The 25,662-nt window shown below is 38.2% G+C and overlaps 1 protein-coding gene across 1 annotated transcript in view; it reads right to left on the bottom strand.

The window, feature by feature from the left end:
* The window catches only part of ctnna2 (catenin (cadherin-associated protein), alpha 2), a 337,829-nt gene that overhangs the window by 226,830 nt on the left and 85,337 nt on the right, over window positions 1-25,662 (bottom strand). Inside the window, exon 7 of the mRNA XM_082535406.1 lies at window positions 10,393-10,596. Within this exon, the coding sequence (XP_082391532.1) occupies window positions 10,393-10,596 (204 nt within the window). The remainder of the gene's footprint in view (window positions 1-10,392; window positions 10,597-25,662) is intronic.

Genomic DNA, 25,662 nt, shown 5'->3' with positions numbered 1-25,662 from the left:
TGATGACTCACAGATCCTATGGTGTCCAAGTGCTGCCAGCTGCCACTAAAGGCTGTTTTTATTTATATATTTATATATATTTTCCCCTCCCTGCCCTCTGCCATTTCCACTGACTGTCTTGTCATATTCAGGCACTTCCATCTGCCCTGTGGTAACCCTGAGCCTTCCTGCCTTTCCAGGTCACCTGATTTCCCACACCTACATGGATCGCCATTTTCCCTTGGCCTGCACCAACTGTTTCTTGTAGCTCTGTAACCTTGAATGCCATTTGTGGCCTCCTGCATCTTTTTGGACCCTGCCTGTTGCTGATCTCTACCTGCCATCTGACATGCCATCTGAAAAAGGAAAAAAAAGATTTTTCCATTCCAAGCAATGAATGTTACTGCCTTATGGTATAGGTTCATATAATCAGTCATGAAAAGTGGCCTGTTTTAATACGGCTCTGAAACAAATAACGCTTTTTCATTTACACTTAATTCCTAACACTTAATTATTTTACACGAGAAAAATAAGAACAATTTTATTTAGTAAATCACAACTTTGTAAATCTTACAAATCTTACAGTATAACATAAATATAATAGTGTTTGATATTTACGGTCTATATAGGTTAAATGTGGCAGATTCACATACCTGCCTCTGCCTTTTACAAACACCTTCAAACATTTCAACTGTTTGATCAGTGTTGCTCGGTCATGTGCTTAAATTCTGAGTCTAATGCCATGCATGAAAGACTACTGAATGGCTTCCCTAGAACAGGCTGTTGATGAGCTTTAAAGGGCCTCAGGTGATGATTTCTTACTCAAGGGAATGAAAGTTAATTCCTTAGAGAGAACTCTTTTGCTTTTTGTAATCAAATACATCAAAATCTAAATTTAATATAAGTCTTAGCAAAGCTTCACTTTTAATTTAATTCATTAGACAAATTTGCACCTTTTTAAGAGCCCCAATCTTTATTAAATAATGCACTTTATAAGCAGAGCTAAAGTAACATCGTCATCAATGTTCAGTCTTAGCTCAGCTGTTGATTTAACCTCATTGTGGATGCTGAGCAGAGAAGTGGAGGCATTTTGTTCTTTGTGTCTCTATGATTTACTCTGTGCTCGTGCTAGGACAGCCAGGGGCTGTCAACAATCTCCCAGCTGTACCCTCTAAAACACAACTCATGGGGCTAATGAACCAAGGCACAATTACTTTAGCAAAAAGCTGCTTTGCCTTAAGAGGGGGAGAGGGCATCTTGAGTGTTCATAAACACTCACTTGATTATAGTTTCTTCAAGTGTAAATAAAACAAGACAATCACTGTGGGTATAACAATACATTGTGAGAAACAAAAGCACTGATGATAATAATAATAATATAATAATAATAATTATTATTATTGTTGTTGTTGTTGTTGTTGTTGTTGTTGTTGTTGTTGTTGTTGTTGTTGTTGTTGTTGTTGTTGTTGTTATTATTATTATTATTATTATAAATCCTACCAGTGGCTGGACAAAGCTTGGACTTAAAGACTGCATAGAGGCACTAATCAGAGCAGAACAGGAACAAGCTCTGAGTACAAGATCCATAGAGACTGGGGTCTATCACATCAGGCAAGACCCCAGGTTCCTGGTCACATCTGTGCCAAGTATGGCCTGGAAGTCCAGTGGTCAAAATGGGAGACGCCACCTAGGGTGGTCGAGAATGACCGAGCTAAGATCCTGTGGGACTAGACGTTGTGATACTGAATGACAGTAACATCAGGAAGTAGGAACACGAGAAGATTGAGAAGCACCAAGGGCTCAGAGACGAGCTGGAGAAGATGTGGAGGCTGAAGGTAACAGTGGTCCCAGTAGTAATCTGAGGACTTGGTGCAGGCCCAAGCTAGGCGAGTAGCTCTGATCTCTGTCCAGGAAGAGCGAGTCCTAGGAACAGGTAAATACTGCGCAGGACCCTCAAGCTCCCAGGCCTCTAGTAACACTACCAACACTATGACAACAATAACTTTAAGTACACGCTACTGTTAAATGGCATACCACAGTGTGTATATTATATATATATATATATGTAATAGTTTGATCCACGTATGATGCTTCTAGTAGCCCCTGATCATATTCACATGTGGAGGATTGAAGGTTTATTAAGCCTGCTTGTTGATCAGTGGCCACTTCTAAATTTAGGGTGTTTTTTGATCTGCACTGTTAAAATACTTATTTTACAGATTAAAATGTGCTGTGATTTCAGTACTTTTCTTTTTCATTTATGTCCATGTCAGCTGCCCTGTGGTCAGCTAAATGCTCTGCCGTTCACTGAGCACAGATACACAGTAGATGCAGAAGGCGATGACTTTGTCACTTAAGGGGCAATAGTGAGTTACTGTAGTGTCTAATCTTCCATCAGTCTAACATGAAAGGAAGATACAGTAGAGCTGTCTAGAGAGCGCATTTATCTTTTATACAGCCTGTGATTTTGACCACTTGTCAATCATGTTGAAGAAGTCATTTAGTGGATGAAATAGAATATGTAACAACGGTGGAAACACTTGGAAGGGATAGACAGAGGAGTCGGACAGCTAGGATTTGCTTTTTTTTAGTCTAGCAAAGACCACTGCAATCTTTGTCTGGCCTCCAGAATCCGAACTAACCTGGTCCCTGCAATCCATCCACACAGCTTCCAAACCTACCTGTGTAAATAGAATTAAAGTTGACAGTTTTATGGCTAATAGATCTGTTTCTTACTGATTTATTTACTGTCTCATTCAATATGGAAACAACATTATGTTTAATTAACACATCATGCTTAAAGTGGTCTAAATATCTCATATACAGAGATATTAACAGAGACACACCGCTACTTCAATTTTCTTCAAACCTTACTACAAATTTTTTTAAGAGGTCAAAGGCAATAGTTAAACACAACTAAAAAAACATAACAGTTTTGGCTTCGACATCAATTCAAGGACATTTTACCCAGGAGACACATACTGTACTGCAATTATCCTATTAAAACCACAGAGGAACTCTGATGTAATAACGACCATTATTAGATCCCCATTGTTTTTAGACAATGACCACGAATGCCACAACAAACATATTATATTAGCTGCACAGTAGGAAAGGCGATACTGTTTGGATCAATAGACACTTGCAGGCTGCTCATTGGTCACAAAGGGCACAATGATTCAAACACTGGCACCAGTCTGAGCAGGTAACACACACATGAAAGTCACTCAATTGTCACTGACATGGCATTCTGATCTGTGAATACAACTACACTAAATAATAATGCAGATTTTTGGTTGTTTTTCCATACGGTAAATATTCCTCACTTTCTTTAACCCTTTAAGACCTACCATAGAACCAAGTCCGCCAGAGCTTATATTATATTTTTACATGCTGTGGAGCCATTTTTGGGAGCATTTCAAGTTGCTATACATCAATACAACCATTATAGCCCAAACTTTAATAATATGTCTGCATTAGGTGCATAGTAATTACATAAATTGCAAAAAAGTGCAATAAACTACAAAAAAATTGAAAATCGTTTTTGTTTTTTTAACATATATTTCTAGTTAGAGAAATTTAAGAGGCTTATCCCTCAAAACTGTAAATACAAAAAAGTTGCACAAACTAGTTTCCCACCACAGGAAATTTATTTTGAGTGTCTTCATAGTTTTATTTTTGAAATACACCAATTTTTATACACTGCAGGAAAAACGAAAATAAATATTATAGTGCAAATTTGCAAAATAACAGCATATGCATCAAAATAAACTATTTCCAGCAGTGCAATATGAGTCCTAAGCATCCCAGAAACGACACAGAAAGTCATAAACTCAAACATAACTTTTTAAAACACAAGTATAGGCTCATAAGGCCCCGATCGTAAAAAAACTACATTTCCGTAAAATGACGTCACTTCCGGTTTCGGGCAGGTCATGCGGTCATGTGATAGTTCACGCTGATGGACGTAGGAAGTGTTGCAAACAGCTGATCGGATCGGCGAAGCGTGTTTCTGGAATATCATGTTTTTGTTGCTGCAAGTGATTTTTATGCAGTTTTTGCAAAGCTATATGTGGAAGGAAACTGTGACCTAGGACAAGCTGATGGCATAAGATGTAAGTACAACTCCTCCGGTTTCATATGCAAAAAAAATTATTGCGCTAGCTTACGTGGTTGCAGAGCTACCGGGATTTAAAAATAGTTACGCAAAATGGAGCGTGCCCGCTCCGATCGGCTGTAAAGGGTTAAGGAGACAGCCTTGAGAACTGATCACAGCCTGGCCTAGATTGTTAGAGTAGTGAATGGGATGTTCAGCCTCTCAGTCCTTTTTTGGTGAATCCCAGTACTTCACACAGTCTTGTTCCCAGGAGCAGTACGATCGTTTACTTTAAATTACAACCTCATTTTTGAAATCCTGCAGCTTTCATTTGAAAAGAAACTAATGCTTCACAAAACTACCTCTGAATAACTGAAAAAGGGCAGAGTATTGTTCCTTGTATCATATTAAGTACTAGCAGTATAACTAGGTAATGGTAACCCCCAAGCTGCCTTTTTTCACAGATGGTTATATGACTGTAGGCTATAATGACCGATGTTGACTCTAAGAGCCATTTTTAGTAGGTCACATGGGTATAATGCCATCATTTCTAACACAGCAATAACTCACAAGCAGTCTCGGCAAACTAGGGATTATCTAAAAAGTCATGCTGGCCTAGTAAATGTCCCAATTACAAATATATGGTCTCTATGATTTATGACAAAGACTGCCAAGTTCATTAGATCTCAATACCAATATTACACTGTCATTAGCTTCTTTTAAAAAGAATGAATGACAACGTTTTAATTTCTTTCAGTTCCGCTCTTAATTTTTTGACTGTTGAGTTGGTAGCAATAATGTGACCATACAGACGAAGAAACAGATTAAAGCCTGACACTGAAACGCAGAAAAAGTCTTGTGAGTGACAGTAAAATCCTTTGCATTCTGAAGAAAGACCTCTTTGCGACTGCAGAGCAAGTCACCAACAAAGATAGGATACTGCGATGCCATGGGTTAGTGACATTCAACCATCATTGACTGGAAACTGGTTTGCAAATATTTCTAAAATATAATTTGGTTTGATTTCACATTCACTACTATATGTTAAGAAAAGCTACATCACTAGGGCTGCCACGATTAGTCGACTATCAAAATCGTCGACGACTGATTTAATAGTCGACGCGTCGTTTGAAGCTTTGTAAGATCCCAAAAGACACAGGAATAAGTAGCAGGATTTAAGAGTGTAATAACGGACTGAAACAGAAGATGGCAGCACTGCATGTACAAGGATGCCAGCTGCCGTTAAACCCCGAAGAAGAGGTAGCTCTGTCTCAGGATTCATAGCGCGGCCCAGCTCAGTTTCCAACAATGGCGGCAGCTAGTTAGTTTTAATATTACTCTTATTATTCTTTCTGGGTCACAAAATAAACGTTTAACATATTTTCAGGCGAGAATGTAGCTGTGTAAACCTCAAATATCTGCTCAGTTTATCAAGACCACATATTTTCAAAAGCTTTCCGACGTTTTCAGAGACGTCTGTTACCAGAGATGGGCAGTAACGCGTTACTTGTAACGCGTTACTGTAATCTGATTACTTTTTTCAAGTAACGAGTAAAGTAAGGGATTACTATTGCAAAATCGGTAATTAGATTACCGTTACTTTCCCGTAGGAACGCTGCGTTACTGCGTTACTAAAACCGTGATTTTTTTTGCGAGAATGTCTCATGACAGTGACGTAGGCAAGTGCGACGTTGGTGACAGCAGCTGTGTGCAGATCAACAATGGATAATATATCGAGTGCGGGAGAGAGTATGAGCGTGCAGCGTGGAAGTACTGACCTTACTTTGAGTTTGATTCCATAAAAAATGACAAAAACATTAGCGTCCATTGTGCGTGGGAAGAAAACTTCTTTTTACAGCGAAAAAAACCCCTAAACTTCCGAGCAAGCACCGAGTAGCTACGACGTGATGGGAAACTCACAGAGACACTCGCGCGGATTCTTCAACTGACCGCAGCACACCTACACCAGGGTAACCCTCCGCCTACCCTGCTCCTGCTTTACAGGTGAAAATAGAGCAAAAGGACCGCTGAGTCTTTGACTTTATTTATTTTCTGCTGTGTTTTACTTGCATCTGTTTGAAAGAGTGAGTGAAAACACAAAAAATATTTTATTTTATGTGCTGGAATGTGTAGAAAATAGGTTTAAATGTTAAACTAATTTATTCAAGTCAGAGAATGTTGCATATAATTAAACCTTTGCTTGATGCATAAAGTTAAAAGATTAAAACTGATAAAACAAGTTAAAAAAAGAGACTTTTCCATTTGATTACATTTTGTATGATGGATTATGTAGAAAAAGTAGAATTGGGCTGAAAGATCTATCACTTTATCACCTCTTCAGGTTGTAAATCGTGTTTTTAAAAAGTAACTAAGTAACTAAGTAACTAAGTAATTAATTACTTTTGAAAATAAGTAATCAGTAAAGTAACGGGATTACTTTTTGGGGGGAGTAATCAGTAATTAGTTACTGATTACTTTTTTCAAGTAACTTGACCAACACTGTCTGTTACCCACTAGCTCGATAGCTAGCCGGGGGCAAGGCAGGGCTCACTAGAGCCCGTGAGCTCTACAGAGGGTTGTGCGGTCAGCTGAGCGCACCATCCGCTCTGAGCTCCCTGACCTGCACTCAATCTACAGCAGGCGGTGCTGGACCAAGGCCAGGAAGATCGTGAAGGACCTCAGCCATCCCAACAACAGACTGTTCTCTCTGTTGAGGTCAGGAAAGCGATTCCGCTCCCTGAAGACCAACACAGAGAGACTGAGGACGAGCTTCTTCCCGCAGGCGATACGGTCTCTCAATCACACCACCACACAGTACTGACCCACACATACAGTTCTTACACACACTGGACATTCTGGACATTGTTTCACTTCATTACTTAAATCACGCTGCTGTTATTGTGTATATATTTATTTATATTTCTTCATACATTCTTATATAGTTCTATATTGTGTATTTTGTTGTACAGTTATTTTATTTTCAACTTTAATTTATATATTTTATCTTATTCTCCCAGTTAAATTTACCCTTCATTCTAATTTGTGTTGTACAGTTATTTCATTTTTAACCTTAATTTATATTTTATTCCTTCCTAGTTAAATTTACCCTTTTTAATTTTTCATATTTATTTCCTATCTTATTCATAGCCTTTTCCTTTTTTGTTTTCTTTAGGTCACGAGCAGTTGTCCAAGCATTTCACTACATATCGTACTGTGTATGACTGTGTACGTGACAAATAAAATTTGAATTTGATTTGAATTTGAATTTGAGAACACCGCACTCCCGGCAAATCGTTTTCAAACGCACCGCCGTCTTTCGCTACTCAGGTTAAAGATGATATATAAGTCACTTAGATAACTTAAAAATGTTATTGTTTGGCTTTTTTTCAGTATTTTATTTGTTCCTGAGTAAATCGGTTTGGCTGAGATTAAAGTTATAGTTTTTACACAGCTGAATAAACGTCAAGCAGACAACTGATTAGAAGTGTGAAATGCTCGAGAATATACTCCGGTGTCCCATTATATTTTAGATAGCAAGGAGTTTATTAAACTTCACCGAAACAATCTGCAAATTTCAATAAAAATTTAATAAACTATCATCTTGTCTTTATTTTTAGTTAGCACATACCTTAAACACTTAAAGCTTTAAGCTAATGATAGTTATAAAAGAGCAGATGCATCATTATTATTATGCATCTGCTCAGCATACGTTTTACGCCCAATGGATGCATGATCTGATTAGTCGACTAATCGCAAAAATAATCGGTGACTAGTCGACTATCAAAATAAGCGTTTGTGGCAGCCCTATACACCACCCATACAAGTTTTTCCACATTAATGCAAACCTTAAATTAAATGTGAGACTAATGCTCCTTTAATATAGTTGCTTAATTTAATCATTTATTTTAAAGTGAATGTGCTAGAGTGCAGATCAGGAATTAGCACAGTGTAAATGCAAAGTGGAGGGGGGAGAGAAAAAAAAACAATGAATGTCTGAATGCAGCTCTGCAGACAGATTCAGGAATAACTCGACTGTGTAAAACACACTTGGATTTAACATGATAAAAAGAGATCAGACATTTAATAGATTTGACATTGAAAGTTTCAAAAATCTTATGGGCTGCCATTTAATGGCAAAGTCTTCCAAGAACTTATTCATGTGTGCAAGGTCAATGACAGAGTATCCAAGGGCACCTACTATTTCCCTTATGTAGACACAGCTCACATGGCTCACTGTGCACAAAAGGGTGGGCTGAAGAAGAATATAAATCGGATATGTGTGATGATTAATCATTGTCTTGGTCAGCCTCATAACCTTTAAACAGTTGTGCCAGTCACAGTGTTGCATGAGAAATGGCTCACTAAATGGAGAGAAAAATTCCAGATGAGCTTCTCCAAGGATGAAAATACTACTGTTAACCTCAGGGTTTAGAGCCACAGTGTGCAGACCGATGACTTACACACTCAGTATACAGTAAATATTCAGAGATTGATAACATAACCCTTAGTTTTAAGCTGTAAAGGCAAACATTTGTGAAAACCTTACTTTTTTGGCCTCACATTGTTGGATACATGACCATTATTATATGTTCAGTTAGTACTCTGATGTAGGGCATATGCTTTCCAACCACCATACAATATGTCCCAAAATACAGTACTTTTGTACACCCAGCTTGTTTTCTTAATGCTGCAGTCACACTAGGGAAAACTATGACTGTGATCATGTGCAACGAACTTGCAGTCTCACAGTCTCAATGGTTCCTTGAAAGACAGCGACATGATGTGTGATCATTACATTTAGTCATCATTTTCAAAGTGACTTTGGTAAATCAAGAAGTATGAAATAAAAGGGCAGTAAGACAGAGTCAGCCTGAAATTGAATGGGTTCAAGTTGCCTATTACATGCTATCTGTTTGTGATAGCATGAGTGATTAATTATGATACACCGCAAAATCTGTTGCCTTCCACAGATAGAAAAAAAGAATCACATTAAACAGGAATTAACATTCACCGCCTGTTTTCAGGCTCTAGCCAGAACCTCAACAGCAACAAAAATCCTGAAACTCCTCCACAAATAGTGACATGCTTGCTGGAAGTTGCCAAATAACATTCACACTCACAGCCTTATTTCTGTATAGACATATATAGAATACAACTATCTGACAATCAGTTGAGTCCCCTACAGCAAAGAGACCCATCACAGCTGAGTTGCTCTCGTTGGTGTAGACTGCCACAGAGTGATTGCTTTTTTATATGTATATAAATGAGAAAGCAATCATTAACAAACCTTTGGGAGTCTTTTCTTAGTTGTCGCTCTTTCAGGGTATTGAATGCTCAACCTTTGGGTGACATGATTGCTGGTTCAACAGGTTGCAATCGGTCACCAAATGTGAAAACTTCAATGCAATCACCTGGCAACCACCGATTTATTCCAATTGTAAGGAGGTCGCAGTCCTATTTTTACTCTAGGGCGACTGAGCCATGATTTTCATTACTTTTAACTATATTTAGGTACAAATCCTCAAAGCGATGATAGTTTCATCACTCGTAAACATGCAGTTGTGCATTTCTGTCATTTAGTCACTTTCCATTACCTGATGGAAATGCAAAGTTATCAAAAGAGTGATATGTGCTGAAAATAGACCTGATCCTCAAGTCATCTATTCTCAGCACGTCAAAGAGCAGACTTTCACCCACACCTCGCCTCGCATAGTCTCATCTCCTCTCACCTTTGAGTCTACTTGCAATACTCTGGGAATGAAAGCACCAAAGGCATGAGGGATGGGCAAAGAGCAATTGAAGGTAAGAATATTGCCAACATACTGTTAACGTAGCTTGCAGCAGTCTTTGGACTGCCCTGAAATATAGAGATATACAGGCTGTTGCCTTCATTTACCATCAAGGCACTTCAATTTTATTTTTATAGCCCAAAGGGGGCTTTGGGCTATATAAGGTGTACAGCTATAAGGGGGCTTTACAAGGTGTACACCTTGCAAGACCTCTATCCCTAGGACCTCAAATCAAACAAGGAAAAAGTCTATTAAACCTCTTCAAACAGAGAAAAATGCAATAGCAACAAACAATACATCCCTCCTTTAGGACAGAGAGATTTATGCAAGAAATATCTCCAGAAATAGAGAGAAGTGTTTACTTCTAAATAAAATGTCAGCTTTACCAAGAAAAGCCAAAGATTAATAACAAGGCCTGTTTTTATTAGCACAGAAGTTTTCACTGATGTATGTGAAACAGGTGCGCACACACTAATGAACGCAGTTGCAATTCAGTTGTGAAAATAAAGCAATAAGAGAAAAACTCACATTGTTCATGTACTCGCTCAACAAGTCTTGAAGGGCCTGTCGAACGGCGTTGCATTCAGCCACGATCCGTTCACGACGGTCATCGCGTGTGCATGAAGAGTCAGCCATTAATGCAGCGCCACTGATGATGCTCTCTAAGCGCTCCTCCAGAGACGGACGGAAACGAGCCTCACTGAATGTCAGAGGGTCCAGGATGATCTTGTTCTGTAGGTCAGAAATGTAGAAGGTCAGGACAGTAATCCAGGCAAAACGGATAAATGACTCACCACTGGATGACCGGTTCCAGAAACTGTACCCAATGACAAATGGCAGTTCAGCTTTTAATCACAGACTAGTGTCTTTGACACAGACCCTGGGGCACAAGATCGGGATGGAGTAAGTTGAAAAGAAGAAGACAAAGAGCACCACACTGACCAGCCACTGTTCTGATTAAATCGTGTTTATCTAAATACAAAGGAAATGTTTTACCTCAAGCACAGCATCAAATTTCATGAAAGTTTACAACAAATTTAGGCCTTTGTTCATAAAAGGTTTTTCAAATATTGAGAGCACAAATAAAATGAAGCTGCATTTCTCTCATGAAAGGGAAGTATCCCCTCAAAAAGCCTCAAATTCTGGATGGGCTGCCATCATTCCAGCAACAATCAGCCACCATGACTAAGTCAGGCAAAACCAAGAATGCATAAAGAATATCTAACACAGGGTAGCTCGAGTTCATAAATTTAAAACAATACCCCACCCACATTTCTCTGAGCATAAGACTTGCTGAGGCTACCGAGGAGGTAACGAGGAGAAAGAAAAATTAGTGACCTGAACGTCAAAACCTTAGCATTTCAAAATCTTAGACTTTATCCTCGCTTTTATTATGATCACTACAGAAATAGAGCCCAGCTTTACAGTGTTGGCTACAATGTGAATAATGGAGCAATAAAGTCATTTATTTTAGCGATGCCTTATCTTGTATTGTTTAAGTATTGTTTAGTCTTTTGATCCTAAGGTGCTTTGGGTCTGCATAAAACTCAGAATTGCTTTTATTCATCATCTAAGCTTTAAATAGCTCTGATGTAATTAAATGTGACTCTGTGGTATAAATGACCAGTGTTGAGTTACAGCAAAGAGCAAAGATGCACTTTTCAGTCACTCCAAACCAGTCTGACACTGGGATAGAGTGACATGTCAAGTGGAAAACTGATAGGGAATGCTGAGTTACGGACGAGCTTCCTGTATTTCATTGATATCTGGATGGTTCTATTCTTAGTTTCTCTCTGCTTCTTTACTTTTTATTTAGTTTTTGAGGTGTTGTTTACAAAGCTAACTGCATCAGCGTTTTGTGATATCCCGATCTATATCTGGATTGGAAGCATAGTCAAATTCTTTTTTAAATGCCATCTGACTCTGAGTGAAACATAAACAAAAACACTTGAATCTAAGTCTCATTTCTCGAGGGGAGATGTGTTCATTTATTTGGAAAAAATAAACCATGTATGGCACACAGAACTATTTGTCTGACAATGTCGCCATTATATCTTTGAAAATTTCACTATTATCAAAGGTTGCTGCTACATCTGGTACTTCAGATTAAGTTAATCAACTTTATACAGGAAAAACACCCCATATTCCTTCATCTCACTTGTGCAGTGGTTATTATGCTGACATTCATATCATATATTAGAGCTGTAAAATGAGAGGCAAGAAATGCAACAAAGCCCTATACAGTGAAGGTCTCAACATGAAAAGATGCAAAGAAGAAAATAACATGAATGGAAATTGAGAACATTCCCTGAGGACTCCAGTGAATTGTTATTCCACACATGGTGTCAGGTTGCAATTATCACTGGGAGTTGGGAATAGGCAGAGCAGAAATAGCAACAAATGCTGGGCTGACAAAGGCTGGGAGGATTTCAAGGTAATTGGCAATGGCTAAAGTCATCTTCCAGAAACTCACAAATGTGACTGATAGTCCCTAGTCCCTTAGTGAGTTTCAGTGTTACACTTTTCTTCCCCCCTTTTACCTAATAATCACTTACTCTGTTGTACTGCTTTGCTTCAAAGCCCAAAACCATCGTGTAAGTGAAAAATCTTTAGACAAGTGCGCACAATTATAAATAAATATTAATTAAAAAGTATTAGAACACAATCAAAAACTGCAAACTTAAAATCATCCAGATACAGTATTTGTTTCATCAGGAAATTCAAAAAGCTACCAGAACACAGAGGAGATTTGGTGTCTTTCTGGTACTGCATTCAGGATCAGAGTGATATGTCAAAATCTTTAAAAGTTTCACACTTCCTTGAAGAAGAATCTTGGCATCATGCTTGGTAAAATGTTTCCTTTAATTCCTCTTATGATGTAGTTATGTTAAACTCCTATAACACTGCTGACAAGTGTTGGCTCCTAATGCCTTCTGGTTTCTAAAAGGTCTGGAAAGATATAGAGGATAATACAGCAGCATTTTTATACAGAGCAGTCAGAGAGTCCTTACTGCAAGTTTTATAAAAGAAGAGTTCTTTTTTTCTTTAGTTAATTATACACCAGTCTCTTAAAGTCTGTAATTCTATGTGAATGTACCATTGCATTTGACAGTATATCAAGACCGGAGGGAACCTTATATTTGCCTCACTCACAGCGAGGCTATCGGTTTGACCCCACTTTAGGGCATGAACCAGAGACAGGGCACATGCCACATCAGCCTTTGTCAAGTGTGCCTTCCAGAACTTTCCAGTATTTGATGGCAACTGCTTTTTCAGAGATAGAAGTTCAACAAAGTCCTGAAGATACCACTGAAATGCCTCTAGATGCCACATTATAGTTCAAGGGTTGTGTAGTTGATTATTATGGTGTTTGACAAAGCTCTACCCACAGTGGCCCATGAGGGACATTAGTCATAACCCACTCTGTGATCGATTACCCTAATGAAGTGTGTCTGACTCAGAAAAAGTTCCTTATATTGTCCCACAGTGGATGCCAACTAAAACAGCTTGATAAAGACTGTGATATGTAACAGTCGCTGGCACACTTACAGTAACGCTACAAATTGTCAGCTACTACAAAAATTAGTAGTGTGAATGTGAAGGAATTTCCATATTATACCCATACAGCAATACTTTTTCACCGTCCCCATCTGTTTAAGAAATTCTACATTCCAATATGGAAACTCTTGATTTCTTGGCTAGTTCAATAGGTATCCAATAACATTTCGTCAGTCGTGTAGCTTCTGCATGATGTAGTCCAACAGACTTTTGACACCTTCATTTGAAAGACAGTTGCACAATGTTCATACACTTTTTGTCAAATTTCCTATGTTTACACTTCAGGTTCATGTACATGCGTGGCATGTTAAGTGGAAATACTTTAGGTTTCCATTAGAAAGGCCAAGAGACCACTGTAACATCTGGTCACTAAATGGTAAATGGCCTGTATTTGTATAGCGCTTTACTAGTCCCTAAGGATCCCAAAGCGCTAGGGAAACAGGTGTATTCCCTGCCCACCTTGCAAGTGTTTGTTAGCTGTCGCTGGGTAAAATCTGGAAAACCCTCCTCGTGATTGCTTTGGTTATTAGCATATTGTCACAATTGCCTATAATTTGCATGGAAGACACCAACATATATACAAAGAATGAGTACTAAGGAAACTTGAGAAAATCTGACACAAACCAGAAAGGGGAATGTTTGCAATCAAAGTAAAAGCTGTTCCTTAAATCTGAAACTAATTTAATTCAAAAGGCAGCGCTTTTACTTTGAAGGTGAATGGTTGCAATTTTGAGTTTGCATTAAACTCTTAACAGTTTCAGTACCAGTTAGTGAATAGCCAGGGAGTGTTTGCAGACTTCTGATATCTGCTAGCAATAAAAGCAATTATGTCAGCAAGTGTCACCCCTATGTGTTATCTTGAATGATCTCCAAGTCTGAGTGACTGGGGCAACTTCCAACAACAACTTATAACCTCTTTTTCTTTTTTTTTCCTAGACGAGGGACTGGTGGTTACCAGGAGGTCGCCAACCAGCCTCACTGCCTGTGGCCTTACATACATATTACATTGTTTGATTGCCATCTTGGTTAAGTACCAGAAATATGATTTCATGTTGTCACTGGAAGTTAGCTAGCAAATTTAGTAATATATGCAGTCCACAACAAAATCATTACACCATTACTGAATATGAGGGTTGAGTCGCAGCTGCACAAACAGCTAAATAATAATGGTTAATATACCAAAATGCTTTTTTATTCTTTCTGTAATGGTTAATCTACCACTATGTGCAGTCTTTAATCAAAATGATATGTTTAATGCTTAAATATAATTACGTTGTTATCCATGAATATTCAGATTTACAGTTTTATGAAAAAAAGCAGAAAAATATGGTAACGTAGGTTATTAGTTTTGATTAAGGTGATAAATTACAGTTATTCACTTACACTACTGAATAGAAAAATTGTTTTAGTGGTTGAATTTTATGCTTGATTATCTCCTGCCTTCTGAAAAAATTCCAATGTACCGGCTTAAATTAGGATATAAAAATATGTGAATTCAGTATTTTATTAGCCCAATAACTAAGAATATAAGTTCTAAATTTGACCAGGTTCTTCACAGATTTTTGAGGTATTTGTATTTTCTTGTTTTTATGACAGGTAAATGTCATAATGGTAAACGGCCTGTATTTGTATTGCGCTTTACTAGTCCCTAAGGACCCCAAAGCGCTTTACACATCCAGTCATCCACCCATTCACACACACATTCACACAGTGGTGATGGTAAGCTACATTGTAGCCATAGCCACCCTGGGGCGCACTGACTGAGGTAGTCTAATAATTTTTTAAGCACTGTATATGTGTTAGATTACAGATTTCACAGTTTATAAATACTCATGCTTGCTTTGCCAGCAAGCACACAATCAAAGCTAAACGTTTATTGCTTTAGTTATATTGTCAGAAAATATTAAACACATTTTGTTCAGTTTAAGACAACACTTCTATACCTGTTCAAATTTAAGTACACAGTGTATTTAGAAAAGAAAGAAGGCACAGAAGCACACTAATTAGTTCACAGCCTATGACCGTGCAAACAGACAGTTCTGACATGAGTAAAGAGGCAAAAAAAAGTTGAACCCTGATCATGTGTATTTGGCTGAATATTATTTCAACATGATTTGATATTCTTTAGTAAGCTAAACTTTATAGTGCTGAATCTTTTAAAAAAAGAAAAGAAAATAGACCTTAGTAGAGTTAAAATGTCTAACAAGATGCATCTGCTGTACTGTTGTGCAAAGAGACGATGGAAAAACATCTGAGGAAAAGTATCATATAGCTTGAAGATACGAGAGAGAAGAAAATGCAAATCCAAGTTAAAGCATTTCATCGCAGTTGATAGAGGAACGGCTACAGAGTTGTATAACCGAGAGGATTAACATTTTTTGTTTTAGCAGTCAATCTGGACAAAGTCATTTTTTGATTAAAATGTGAAAAGCATTAATCAAATAACGACAAGATAAAACCGCAGTTTTGGTATTTTATAGAAGATTGATTCCAGATTTGAAAGCTCAACTACCTGAAAGTCACTTATTTAAATTCAACCAGTATTTTCTCATCAAACAACTCACTTTTATAAAACTGCCTTTTAACCTCATAATGTGAAAAATAAATTCTTATGCATAATTATCATGCAGGTAATCAGATCAAAACACAGTAAAAAAAGAATAATTTGGAACATGCATCTGTGTGTAATTATGTTCAATCAAAAATGATCAGTTCTAACTGAAATTTAATCAAACACTGCGGCGCACAACTGCAGCCAACTGAATCACCAAATAGTGCTCATTCTGTTGGAGGCAACTCTTTCATTATAACTAAAATCACAAGTTGTGGGTACTTTTTTGTCTTGTAAAGTATTATTAAAACATTTTGAAAAGCTAAATACATATTTACAGAGCCAAAAAGTAGCTGTATTGGTTTCCCGTATTAACGTGGTACACAGAAACATACAGTATATTCAACTATTTTTCATGAAATTGTCATAGAGTGAGTATTTTAACCATTTTGCTATGATATGGCCACTTAAGTACAAATTACTTGAAGCGTTATTGGACTTAGCAATTAGTAAACCTCTGATTTTTGTTTCTTTTTTACAAAGATTCATTCATATCACATAGTGCATACTAAAAATATTTCACTTTTTGAGAGGATGCGTCTCCCCATGATCCTTGGGTACAATATGTTGTTAAGCTGAGTGGAATTTTTCCTTTTCGGTGCAATCACACTTTGCTTTGGATCATAACGTAGCCTAATTTACTCTAAAGGGGAAATATGCAACTTAATAGACCTTAAAAATAAAATATTAAAGCATCTTTTAATAACCAAGGTATGACAATCAAAGTAAAAACAGTGTAGTGACAAAGAAAACCATTTAAATTGCTGTTAAAGGAACAGTGTTTGTATGAACCATTAAGCTTGCTTTGTCCATTCTGGTTAGATTTTCACAATGAAACCTGTATGGAGCACATGCACGTGTTTGTTAAAGCTTGGACAAGACTGGAATTACTGTAAACACTGCTCAAAACTACAACAAAAACTAGTGCAAAATGGTAGAAATTCAGAATATTCAGACAACAATCTGAATCTATTCTCCATTTGTCTTGAATACATGAATATTCTGAGCCATGATGTTTACTTGGAAATACAATGAAAGAAGGCAAAAATGATTCAGGGAAAGAGGAAGTAAAATTTACTACTTTCCCACACACATTTAGACGCAAGCTATTTCTCTGTGGTCAAGACATCTTGATTAATGATTGTACGCGCATCCCGCTGGTTTAATTGTGTCAAGTAAGTTTGAATATTACCAGCTACACCTGAGGGGGAATATCAAGGTTCTGCATATAATCAACTTGATTAGGGAAAAGAAATAACTTTCAGTATGATCAACATTTTTACATAATATTAACAAATTTATTTCTCTGTGGGCAATCCGCCCTTAAAATATGCCTGAAACTCATATTCAAATGCATGTTTTCTGAATGTTTATATCATTCAAGCTGTCAACTTTCCATCTTTGGTAACTCTACGCCTGACTCATTGCAAGTGTAATTTGTTCCCCCGGGTTTGCACTACTTGATATCTCATTGGTTTTCTGTTTGCTGCCTTCACAGATTCGCATAAAAAAGTGATGCCTCAATTCACCGCAGTTCCAGTCTGCTATTCCTGGCTTACACATATCTGCCATGGCATGTCTGGAGACAGAAGTACAAAAGTAACTCCATCCATTGTTAGCATCAAGGTAACGTTACTATGACAACCTCCGAAACACCGCATCATAAAACGGTATGACTAAAGCTTTTTTCTTTTCTTTTTTCAGGCACATTCAAGTATCGACTGAAGGTCTTTGGACAAACAAAAACCCATATGAGTCGCTTAACAGGTCCAAAAATAAAAATAAAATAAAAAATACAAACACTAAAGCGTTGTCCTCTATTATGATCTTCGGCTGTGGCGCTCTTGATTCTTGGGCTCTGGGTACAGCATGTATTCAAAACTCAGTTAAATTGTAAGTGTGTGTCTGAATGTTTATTAAAGTAGCAGATGCACACAGACAGAGTCATAAATCATACAGTAAGGTAACATAAGAAAGCCAACGAGGATGCTCCCCTGGCTGGGCGATGGTAGCTGGAGCAGTGCCAAGGCTCTCTTGAAGTGGCCTGTGATTGTGGAACTACAGTAAGCTGTGGGGGGAAGCTGACAGTTTCTAATACTTCAATTTATCTGTGATGCTCGGGAATATTGAACGGTTCTCCTTTGACCTTGTGATCTAAAAATCTTTAGAAAAAAAACCTAATTTGTACATCATACTTTTTCTGCCAGAGGAGGGTCATTCGTCTCAAAAAATACATATTGTTTAATTTAATTAACCATTACCTTTTTAAGTGTCTTTGCTTTTTAAAAAAGCAACATTCCCCTCTGATTCCAAAACATCTAAGTGCTCTTAAGGCACTTTTTTCCCATGAGATCCCACGGAGTTAAAGTCATTAAGGCCAGTGAGCAAACGACATGTCAAATGAAGCTTTTAGAGGAAGCTCAAGCAGTCAGACAATTATCGTTCTAATTTCCTAATCACCCCAGGTCTCTGCCTCTCAGTTATTATCCAAAGAACTCACTAGGTTATGTTAATAAGGCCGTCTGTCAAACAGTGATCATCCTGGCTGAAGGGTATTTAACTACCTAACCTGTTGCATCTCTTTGCTGTCACTTAAATGCATGCCCACCGCACAGCCACATGTGTCAAAAACCAAACTGTAGCGCCCCAGAGTTATGTCTGGAACAGCTTAAACTCACAAGGCTGCACTTAGACAAACAGATTTCATCCACAGGTTGCATATTAACACATATTGAGTTAATACTCTTACTGTGAACTAACTTACTACCTGTTTCATTTGTAGTGTTACCTTATAATCTTATAATCTATGACGACCTTATAATCCTTTCTACTTTTACTTTTTCTTCTTCTTTTTTTTAAAATCACTGTCATACTTCCAAGTTGCCAAACAAGCAAGAGCAGGTCTGACAAATGGTTATTTGACAGAAGTGAGTGGTTATTTAAAAGAGGACGAATCCCAGGGGGTCATCAGCAAAGGCACACCTGCCATCTTCCCCTCTAATCTCACTTGATGTGTTTAGGAGATATGTGGAATCAATGTTTCTGGAAGTCATTTTTGTCCCCATTATGCTGGAAGTCCAGTAAATAAGGACATAATTAGATCTTGGTAGGTTACAGACAACCATTTTTGTTCCAAAGATATAAAAAGAAAGATTTTTTTTTTTAAAAAGAAAGAAAGAAATGGAACTGCTCTCAAAACTGATATTAATATGTGGAAACAGTTCATGCATGATTAATGATGGTGTGATTTCTTTTCCTGCAAAGTTAAAAGCTAATTGGATAATCCATAAACTCTGAATTACTTAAAATTACCTTTTAACTAATTCAGCATGCAAAGGGGTGTCTTCGATTTGCTGATCCTGGCTAGCAGGAGAAATTCACTGCACTTTATTATCATAAAAGGAAACCATTCATTTTAATTGATTAATGGCTTTGTATGCATTTACACACACTATATATTTAACTTTATTACTTTTTATCTTACAGGGCAAATTTTTTTATTTCCAAAAAAACATTCGTATGAGCTTTTTGTTGAACATATACGTGTTAGTAGTTATATCATATGCTGTCATATGTTCAACCCCCCCTCCCTTCAGAATTGCTTTAATTATTTATGGCACAGATTCAGCATGGTGCTGGAAACATTCCTCAGATATTTTGGTCCATATTTAGCTACTGCAGGTCCACGATGTGAATCTCCTGTACCACCACATCACAAAGGCGCTCTACAAGATTGAGATTTGTTGACTGTGAGAGCCTTTTGAGTACAGTGAAGCTCGTTTCAGATTATGTAAGCTTTGTGACATGTCAAATATCCTGCTGGGAGCAGATATTCAATTCAATTCAATTTTGTTTATATAGCGCCAAATCACAACAACAGTCGCCTCAAGGTGCTTTATATTGTACAGTACACTTTAGACCTGTCAGTGAGTACACTGGTCATAAACGGACAGAAATGGTCAGCAAAAATACTTCCTGTGCTTTAGTGCATAGTTGGCACTAAAGGGCCAAAAGTGTTCCTGGAAATTATCGCCAACACCATCACACCACCAGCAGCCTGACCTGTTTATTCAATGAAGGATGAATTCATGTGATTTACACCAAATTCTGACACTACAATCTGAATGCCGCAGCAGAAATCGAGGCCATGAAATACTCAGATCAGCCCGTTTGGTACCAACAACCATGCAACGTTCAAAGTCTCTTAAATCACCTTATGTCTCCATTCCATGCTCAGTTTGAATGTCAGCAGGTCATCTTGACCATGTCTACTAAATGCATTACCAGAGCAGGTAAATAACAGAAGCCTCGCAAAAAAAAAAACATGATAACGGCTATTCAGTTGACATTGATACCAGTCTTCAGGTTTCACGTCCCTTAGAGAGTCTTATTGTTGAAAGTAGTGATTATGTCTGCTTTCTAACAAAAGCAAACAAAACAAATACCAATAAAGTACAGGGACAACAACTGCACATCAATCAGCCTGCTGCGATTCGCAGAGGCTACAATAGTGCTTGAGGAGCAGAGACGATTAACTGACCTCTAGCCCAGTCTTAGCGAGTCTGTGTTACCCATAATATCTTGTTACAGAGATCTCCCCGTCCAGCTCAGGAGCAATTTCTAAATACCTGTGACAGTGGCCTTCACAGTTTCGCCGTGGCCAAGATGATAGTAAGGGAAAGCGCAGACAGTGCCATGACTGGCAGCCAGGCCTTTCTGTTCACTGAAAGAACAGTGGGAATAGAAAATAACAATGTAGCACCGCATTTTCTGTTATCTCATCATCAGGTGTGGCAAACCTTTTCTTCAGGGGTTCATACCCACCTGTGAAAGCACACCTGAGTGCTCTTCACACATTAACTGTTAACAGTATAACTGTTATGTATAAAGTTGCCTGTTTCCACAGCTATCGTTTCATATACAAGACCTTTATGTTACACACATGGGGTCTGTGTGTTATTTGGATGACATTACCCCCTCAGCCAGGGGGCTTCTGTATGCTGGTATTAACTCTAGCCTCTGACTGTCTGCTCCATAATGAGGGGAGCATTGAAGGAGATTGCATGATCGTGGGTGTAGGAGGACATGGGGTATAATGTTCCCAACCACTAACTGTGCACAGCACATGAAACAAACAGAGTTCTAGTGCACTGATGATGCACACATACGGTACAGGCACTATAGAACACTTGGAATGCAGAGATGGTGGATGACGAGACACCTGTTTCGTGGCTTTGGCCGTGAGACCCTGTGGAGCTGTTGCAGCTGCGAACAGTAATAAGAAAGGTATTGGTACATGTCAGGAAAACTCAAGCAGATCCAATTTTCAAAGACTACAAATTAGCTCCCCTGACTTTGCCAGTGTTAGCAACATGCACCAACTAACAAAACATAAAAGAAATATGCCACAGAGGTTCCGGGAGCTAATTATGTTCATCGTAGCTTACTTAATCCTTATTCATTAACCACTTTACTTCTAGTATCATAATAACTGAGGTATTGCTAAATTGCAGATATTTAACCCTAAAACTTTTGAGTCTGTATACTTTGTTTTGCTCTCTGCTCGTTTAGGTCAGAAAGGGTCACACTGAAAAAGAGGACTATCTTAGTTATCAGCAGGATCTTGAGTAGGCCCTTTCATATGCAGTGTGTCAGACTGAGTGCGCTGTGTTTTAATGAGTTTTAAGATCCAGCGAGGTCTCCAAATTTTCATTGCAAACAGAGGAAATTACCTTACATGCTGCAGACACACAAGGCCAGATTTACTAGGACTGGTAAATTAATGGGAGGTCGGAATGGCAAAAATGTGTTGATGAGTAGGGATGGGAATTGAGAACCGGTTCATGCAGAAAACTGGTTCCCAGTAGTCCAATTCCTCAGGATTTTTAGTCTGCCTGCCGATCGAGCCCGCTTGCCGGTTCTTGCACTCGCGCTGCAATCAGCTGATTCCAGTTCTCATGTCATTGCATCAAAGTAATGTAACCAGTAGTATAGCGAATTACTTTTTCCCAGGAGTAATTAAGTACCATACTGCATAACTTTTAAGAAAAGTACTTTATGCAATATGTTTCATAATTACATTTTTGAGAAATGACTCTAACACTAATCACAACAAACATGCACAAACATTTCAACCACAGCATAATAATTTCTTTATTCCTGCTTAGCAATGGCAGTGGCTCTCAAAACAGAGCCAATGAGGATCGATAAGTGATATCGATAATGGAATCGGAATCATTACATTATCATCAATTCCCATCCCCATTGATGAGAGTGGAGAATTCTGCGGGTGATCGACTAATAATACACTGATTTATAAACAAAAAACACGGCTTTGCAATAATGACCAGCATCCTATAAAGAGCAGGGCAAATTAGCAAGCTCAAAAACAAGCAGTCTGGTGAAAGTAAGTGTAGGCTAATAATCAAAAAAAAGTGTAAGAGCAGGTTTTATGGACGTCTTCCTCTCTGAAAACAGTGTGGCAATTAAGACCAATGAGAGGCAGCTGAAGAAGAATCCATATGTAGAAGAAGACAAAGCATTATTTGCCATCAGATCCTCATCCATCTCTGTGTTAATGAAGGTACTGTCACTTTGTCAGGTATCCAAATCCACTTTTCTTCCCAGCAGGTTGTGTGGAGCTGCACTGTCCAGCATCACATGCATTAGGTTAATATCTAAAGGTAAACTGTAACACACATCAGATCTGTCCAACCCGCATTAAGTGCTGCATTTTGATCTATGTTTCAATCTGGTTTGTAATAGATCCGACACCAGAACACACAAGACGTTTTTATTGTGGACCCATCTCTGTGTAGAAATGTGACTAAAAGCCTGAAATGCTCTGAAAACCCATCACCCCACTGTAAAAAGTGATTTGGCCTTTAAAGCAAGACACACTCTCATATGCGTCTCGTATTAGGATTCTGGCCCTCTCTCCGACACTCAGTTCAATTCATTTAAGTCAAATCAAGTCAATCAAAATACCAGTATTACTGAGGAGCAGAAATATGTGTGGCTGGGCTCTAAACAAGCAGGGTGAGGGCTTAGTGAAGAGCTACGGGACACAGCCAGAGCTTAGGCACAGCTTTGAGCCATCCACCCACGCCAATTATGCACTAGTTCTGATAACTTCTCCCCCTCTTGTTCCAAATAAATGAACACTCCTCGCAGCAACTACAGCAACAGCAACCACGTCGGGGGCAAAACAGAACATGCAATTTTTTTGGCCGTTAAATTCAGAGCAATTTGCAGTAAATCGGTTCTGCAAACCTCAGTGAATCACATTTGATTCATTTACATACTCTCATAGCACCATTTCGCACTTTAAAAGCTAAACTCTCACACAAACATACCTGTGTCTGCACTTTTCCAGTTACAGAATTATTTACTTAATACCAGCACTGGCTTTTTTAACGCTAAAAGAGGGTTGTGGGCTAGCACAGACTGTTAGAAAATCTGGCCCACAATGTGTTTGTATCCAGCGCTGTTGCCACGGCATTATATGACTCTTTATATACCATAAAACCTGTAGTCAAAGAGTAGCAAGGGCATTTAAAGTCAATATAGATTTCACTGTACAACTGTATAGCGTAATTACACTGATGAGCAGCTGAAGGATCAAAGAATCAAGGATAAAGAAACTGTTTTATTTACTACTTATTTACAGATTCATTTATTACCATTCATTCGTGTTAATCTTAGTGTGCCCATGGCAGATTTCTGCCAAGTGAGGTCTTTCGAGGTTGCTGTTTCCACCGTTTCTTTTTTTTTTCAAAGGTTCTATGAGTGAGAAGCATTAATATGTATTGCACCAGCAGGCAGCTATTTATGTAAAGAGATAATAGTGGAGTAATGATTTCCTAGTCATGGATGTGCTCTAATCCAAGTTTCTGTCTTCAGTGTTTTGGTAAATGTTCCATGTGCATTTGAGTTTTTCTCTTAGAAGCCATTAGCCAGCCCTGCTGCCATGTCTGGCCATCCCATAAAGTGCGAGCATGAAAGTGAAAGCAGGATGGCAGACCAAAGTCTGGAACATTCAAACAATCAGTCAAGTGAACCATTTTTGTTTTTTAGTTTAAAGTTATTTATGTTACCAAATATGTCTGTGCACAGGGAAACAGAGAGCAGAGGAGAATAGCAGAATAAAGGTTTTGTTTCTTTAACTGTTTTTGGAATCTGGTTGTCAGTTTGTCTTGTAGAGTCGGTGCCTTGGCTTGCACTACTGTTCCTACCTGTGCTTCTTTGTTTGGTTTATTTTGCTTGTGAAAGAAGCACATAAACGGCTGTGCACAGACTGAGGAAGTAGGACAAGAGAGGAAGAGAAAGAGACAGAGAGATACCAGACATGGTAATGCTTAAGAATTCAGACTCAAGGTATTTACTAGCAGACCCTGCAGCAGGCTGGCAATCTGGAGCACTAGGACTTCTCCCAGTGGGTTGCTTCACCTGTGAGGTGGCAGTGAGAGAAGGAGCAACAAAGAGAGTTAAATCAAATTTACTGCTTTGATTATTTATCGTACTGGTATGTATCACATCATGGGTCCTGATTTTACCAAATCTGATGTTGTGTTTTATCAGTGACAGCCCAGTCCTGTCACGGGGACCTCCAGGGTAGGAAAAGTTAAAACTAATGGCACACGAGTAACAGCTTTCCTACGTGTCAAAAGAGAATCATACAAGCAGTCACCTGTAGGATGACCTGATAAAAGCAGGCAAAAAACATGAGAAGAGCACAAAACAAGCAACCATACCATAAACCCTTGTGCATGAGAGTAAAGTTGGCTTGCATATGTTCTATAAAACTACAAAGTAAATACTGAAAAAGGACTTTTTGAAATGATCAGCAGTGCGTTTTGTGAAAGAAAGCCTAGAGCACTATCCAAGCAGATGAAAAAGGAAGTAAGTCTGTGCTGCTGAGAGGTCATTTACTGCTGGAGATAAACGTAAACTTGCCCGACGTCTTGAATATTTTGAAATACAGTACCAGTCCATTTTGAGGAACAAGTCATCAGTGTGTAAATTATAGTTTGGTAATCATTACACTTTCCAGCAAGAAAGTGATACCAAGCCAAACAAATCTTTTGTTGTTCCTGAAATACATTTGAGAGGTATTTTTTTGCCGGTTTGAACGCCACTGAAAAACTTGGGTGGGATTTATTGAAAGCACTGAAATCAAAGAATAACATTTACTATAGCCATTTAACTGTTTCGGCTTAAAATCCACCAGAAGTCCACCAGAAGCTTATCAGAAACACACAGAAATATTTAACAGCAGTCGTAAAGTTCAGCAAATTATTTTTAAATACTGACTTTGGTCGTTCTATCTGGAGCACCATTACAGCTGTAGTAAACTCAGTCTGCCCTCAAAAGTCAAATACATGTTTATGCATTACATACTTTCTTTTAAATCCATTAAAAGTGGTGATTTACATGTTTGTATCTTCAGCCAGGACCCTTTTGGTTTGTCATTTGATTTCTTGTTTTTTAATGTTTCATTTCTTGTGACATAAATGAACCAAATAATGATAACGATACACACCAGGTTGCAGGTTAAAGGGGTTGCACAGTTTCACAAGAAAAAACAGAAAAATAATTTCTGTTTTGTGACGACTGGCAAAAACACAAAA

Source organism: Aulonocara stuartgranti (assembly GCF_965226115.1).
Source record: "Aulonocara stuartgranti genome assembly, chromosome: 6".
NCBI lineage: Eukaryota > Metazoa > Chordata > Actinopteri > Cichliformes > Cichlidae > Aulonocara > Aulonocara stuartgranti.
Note: the sequence above shows the minus strand (reverse complement) of the source record. Positions and strands in the feature narration are given on the sequence as shown.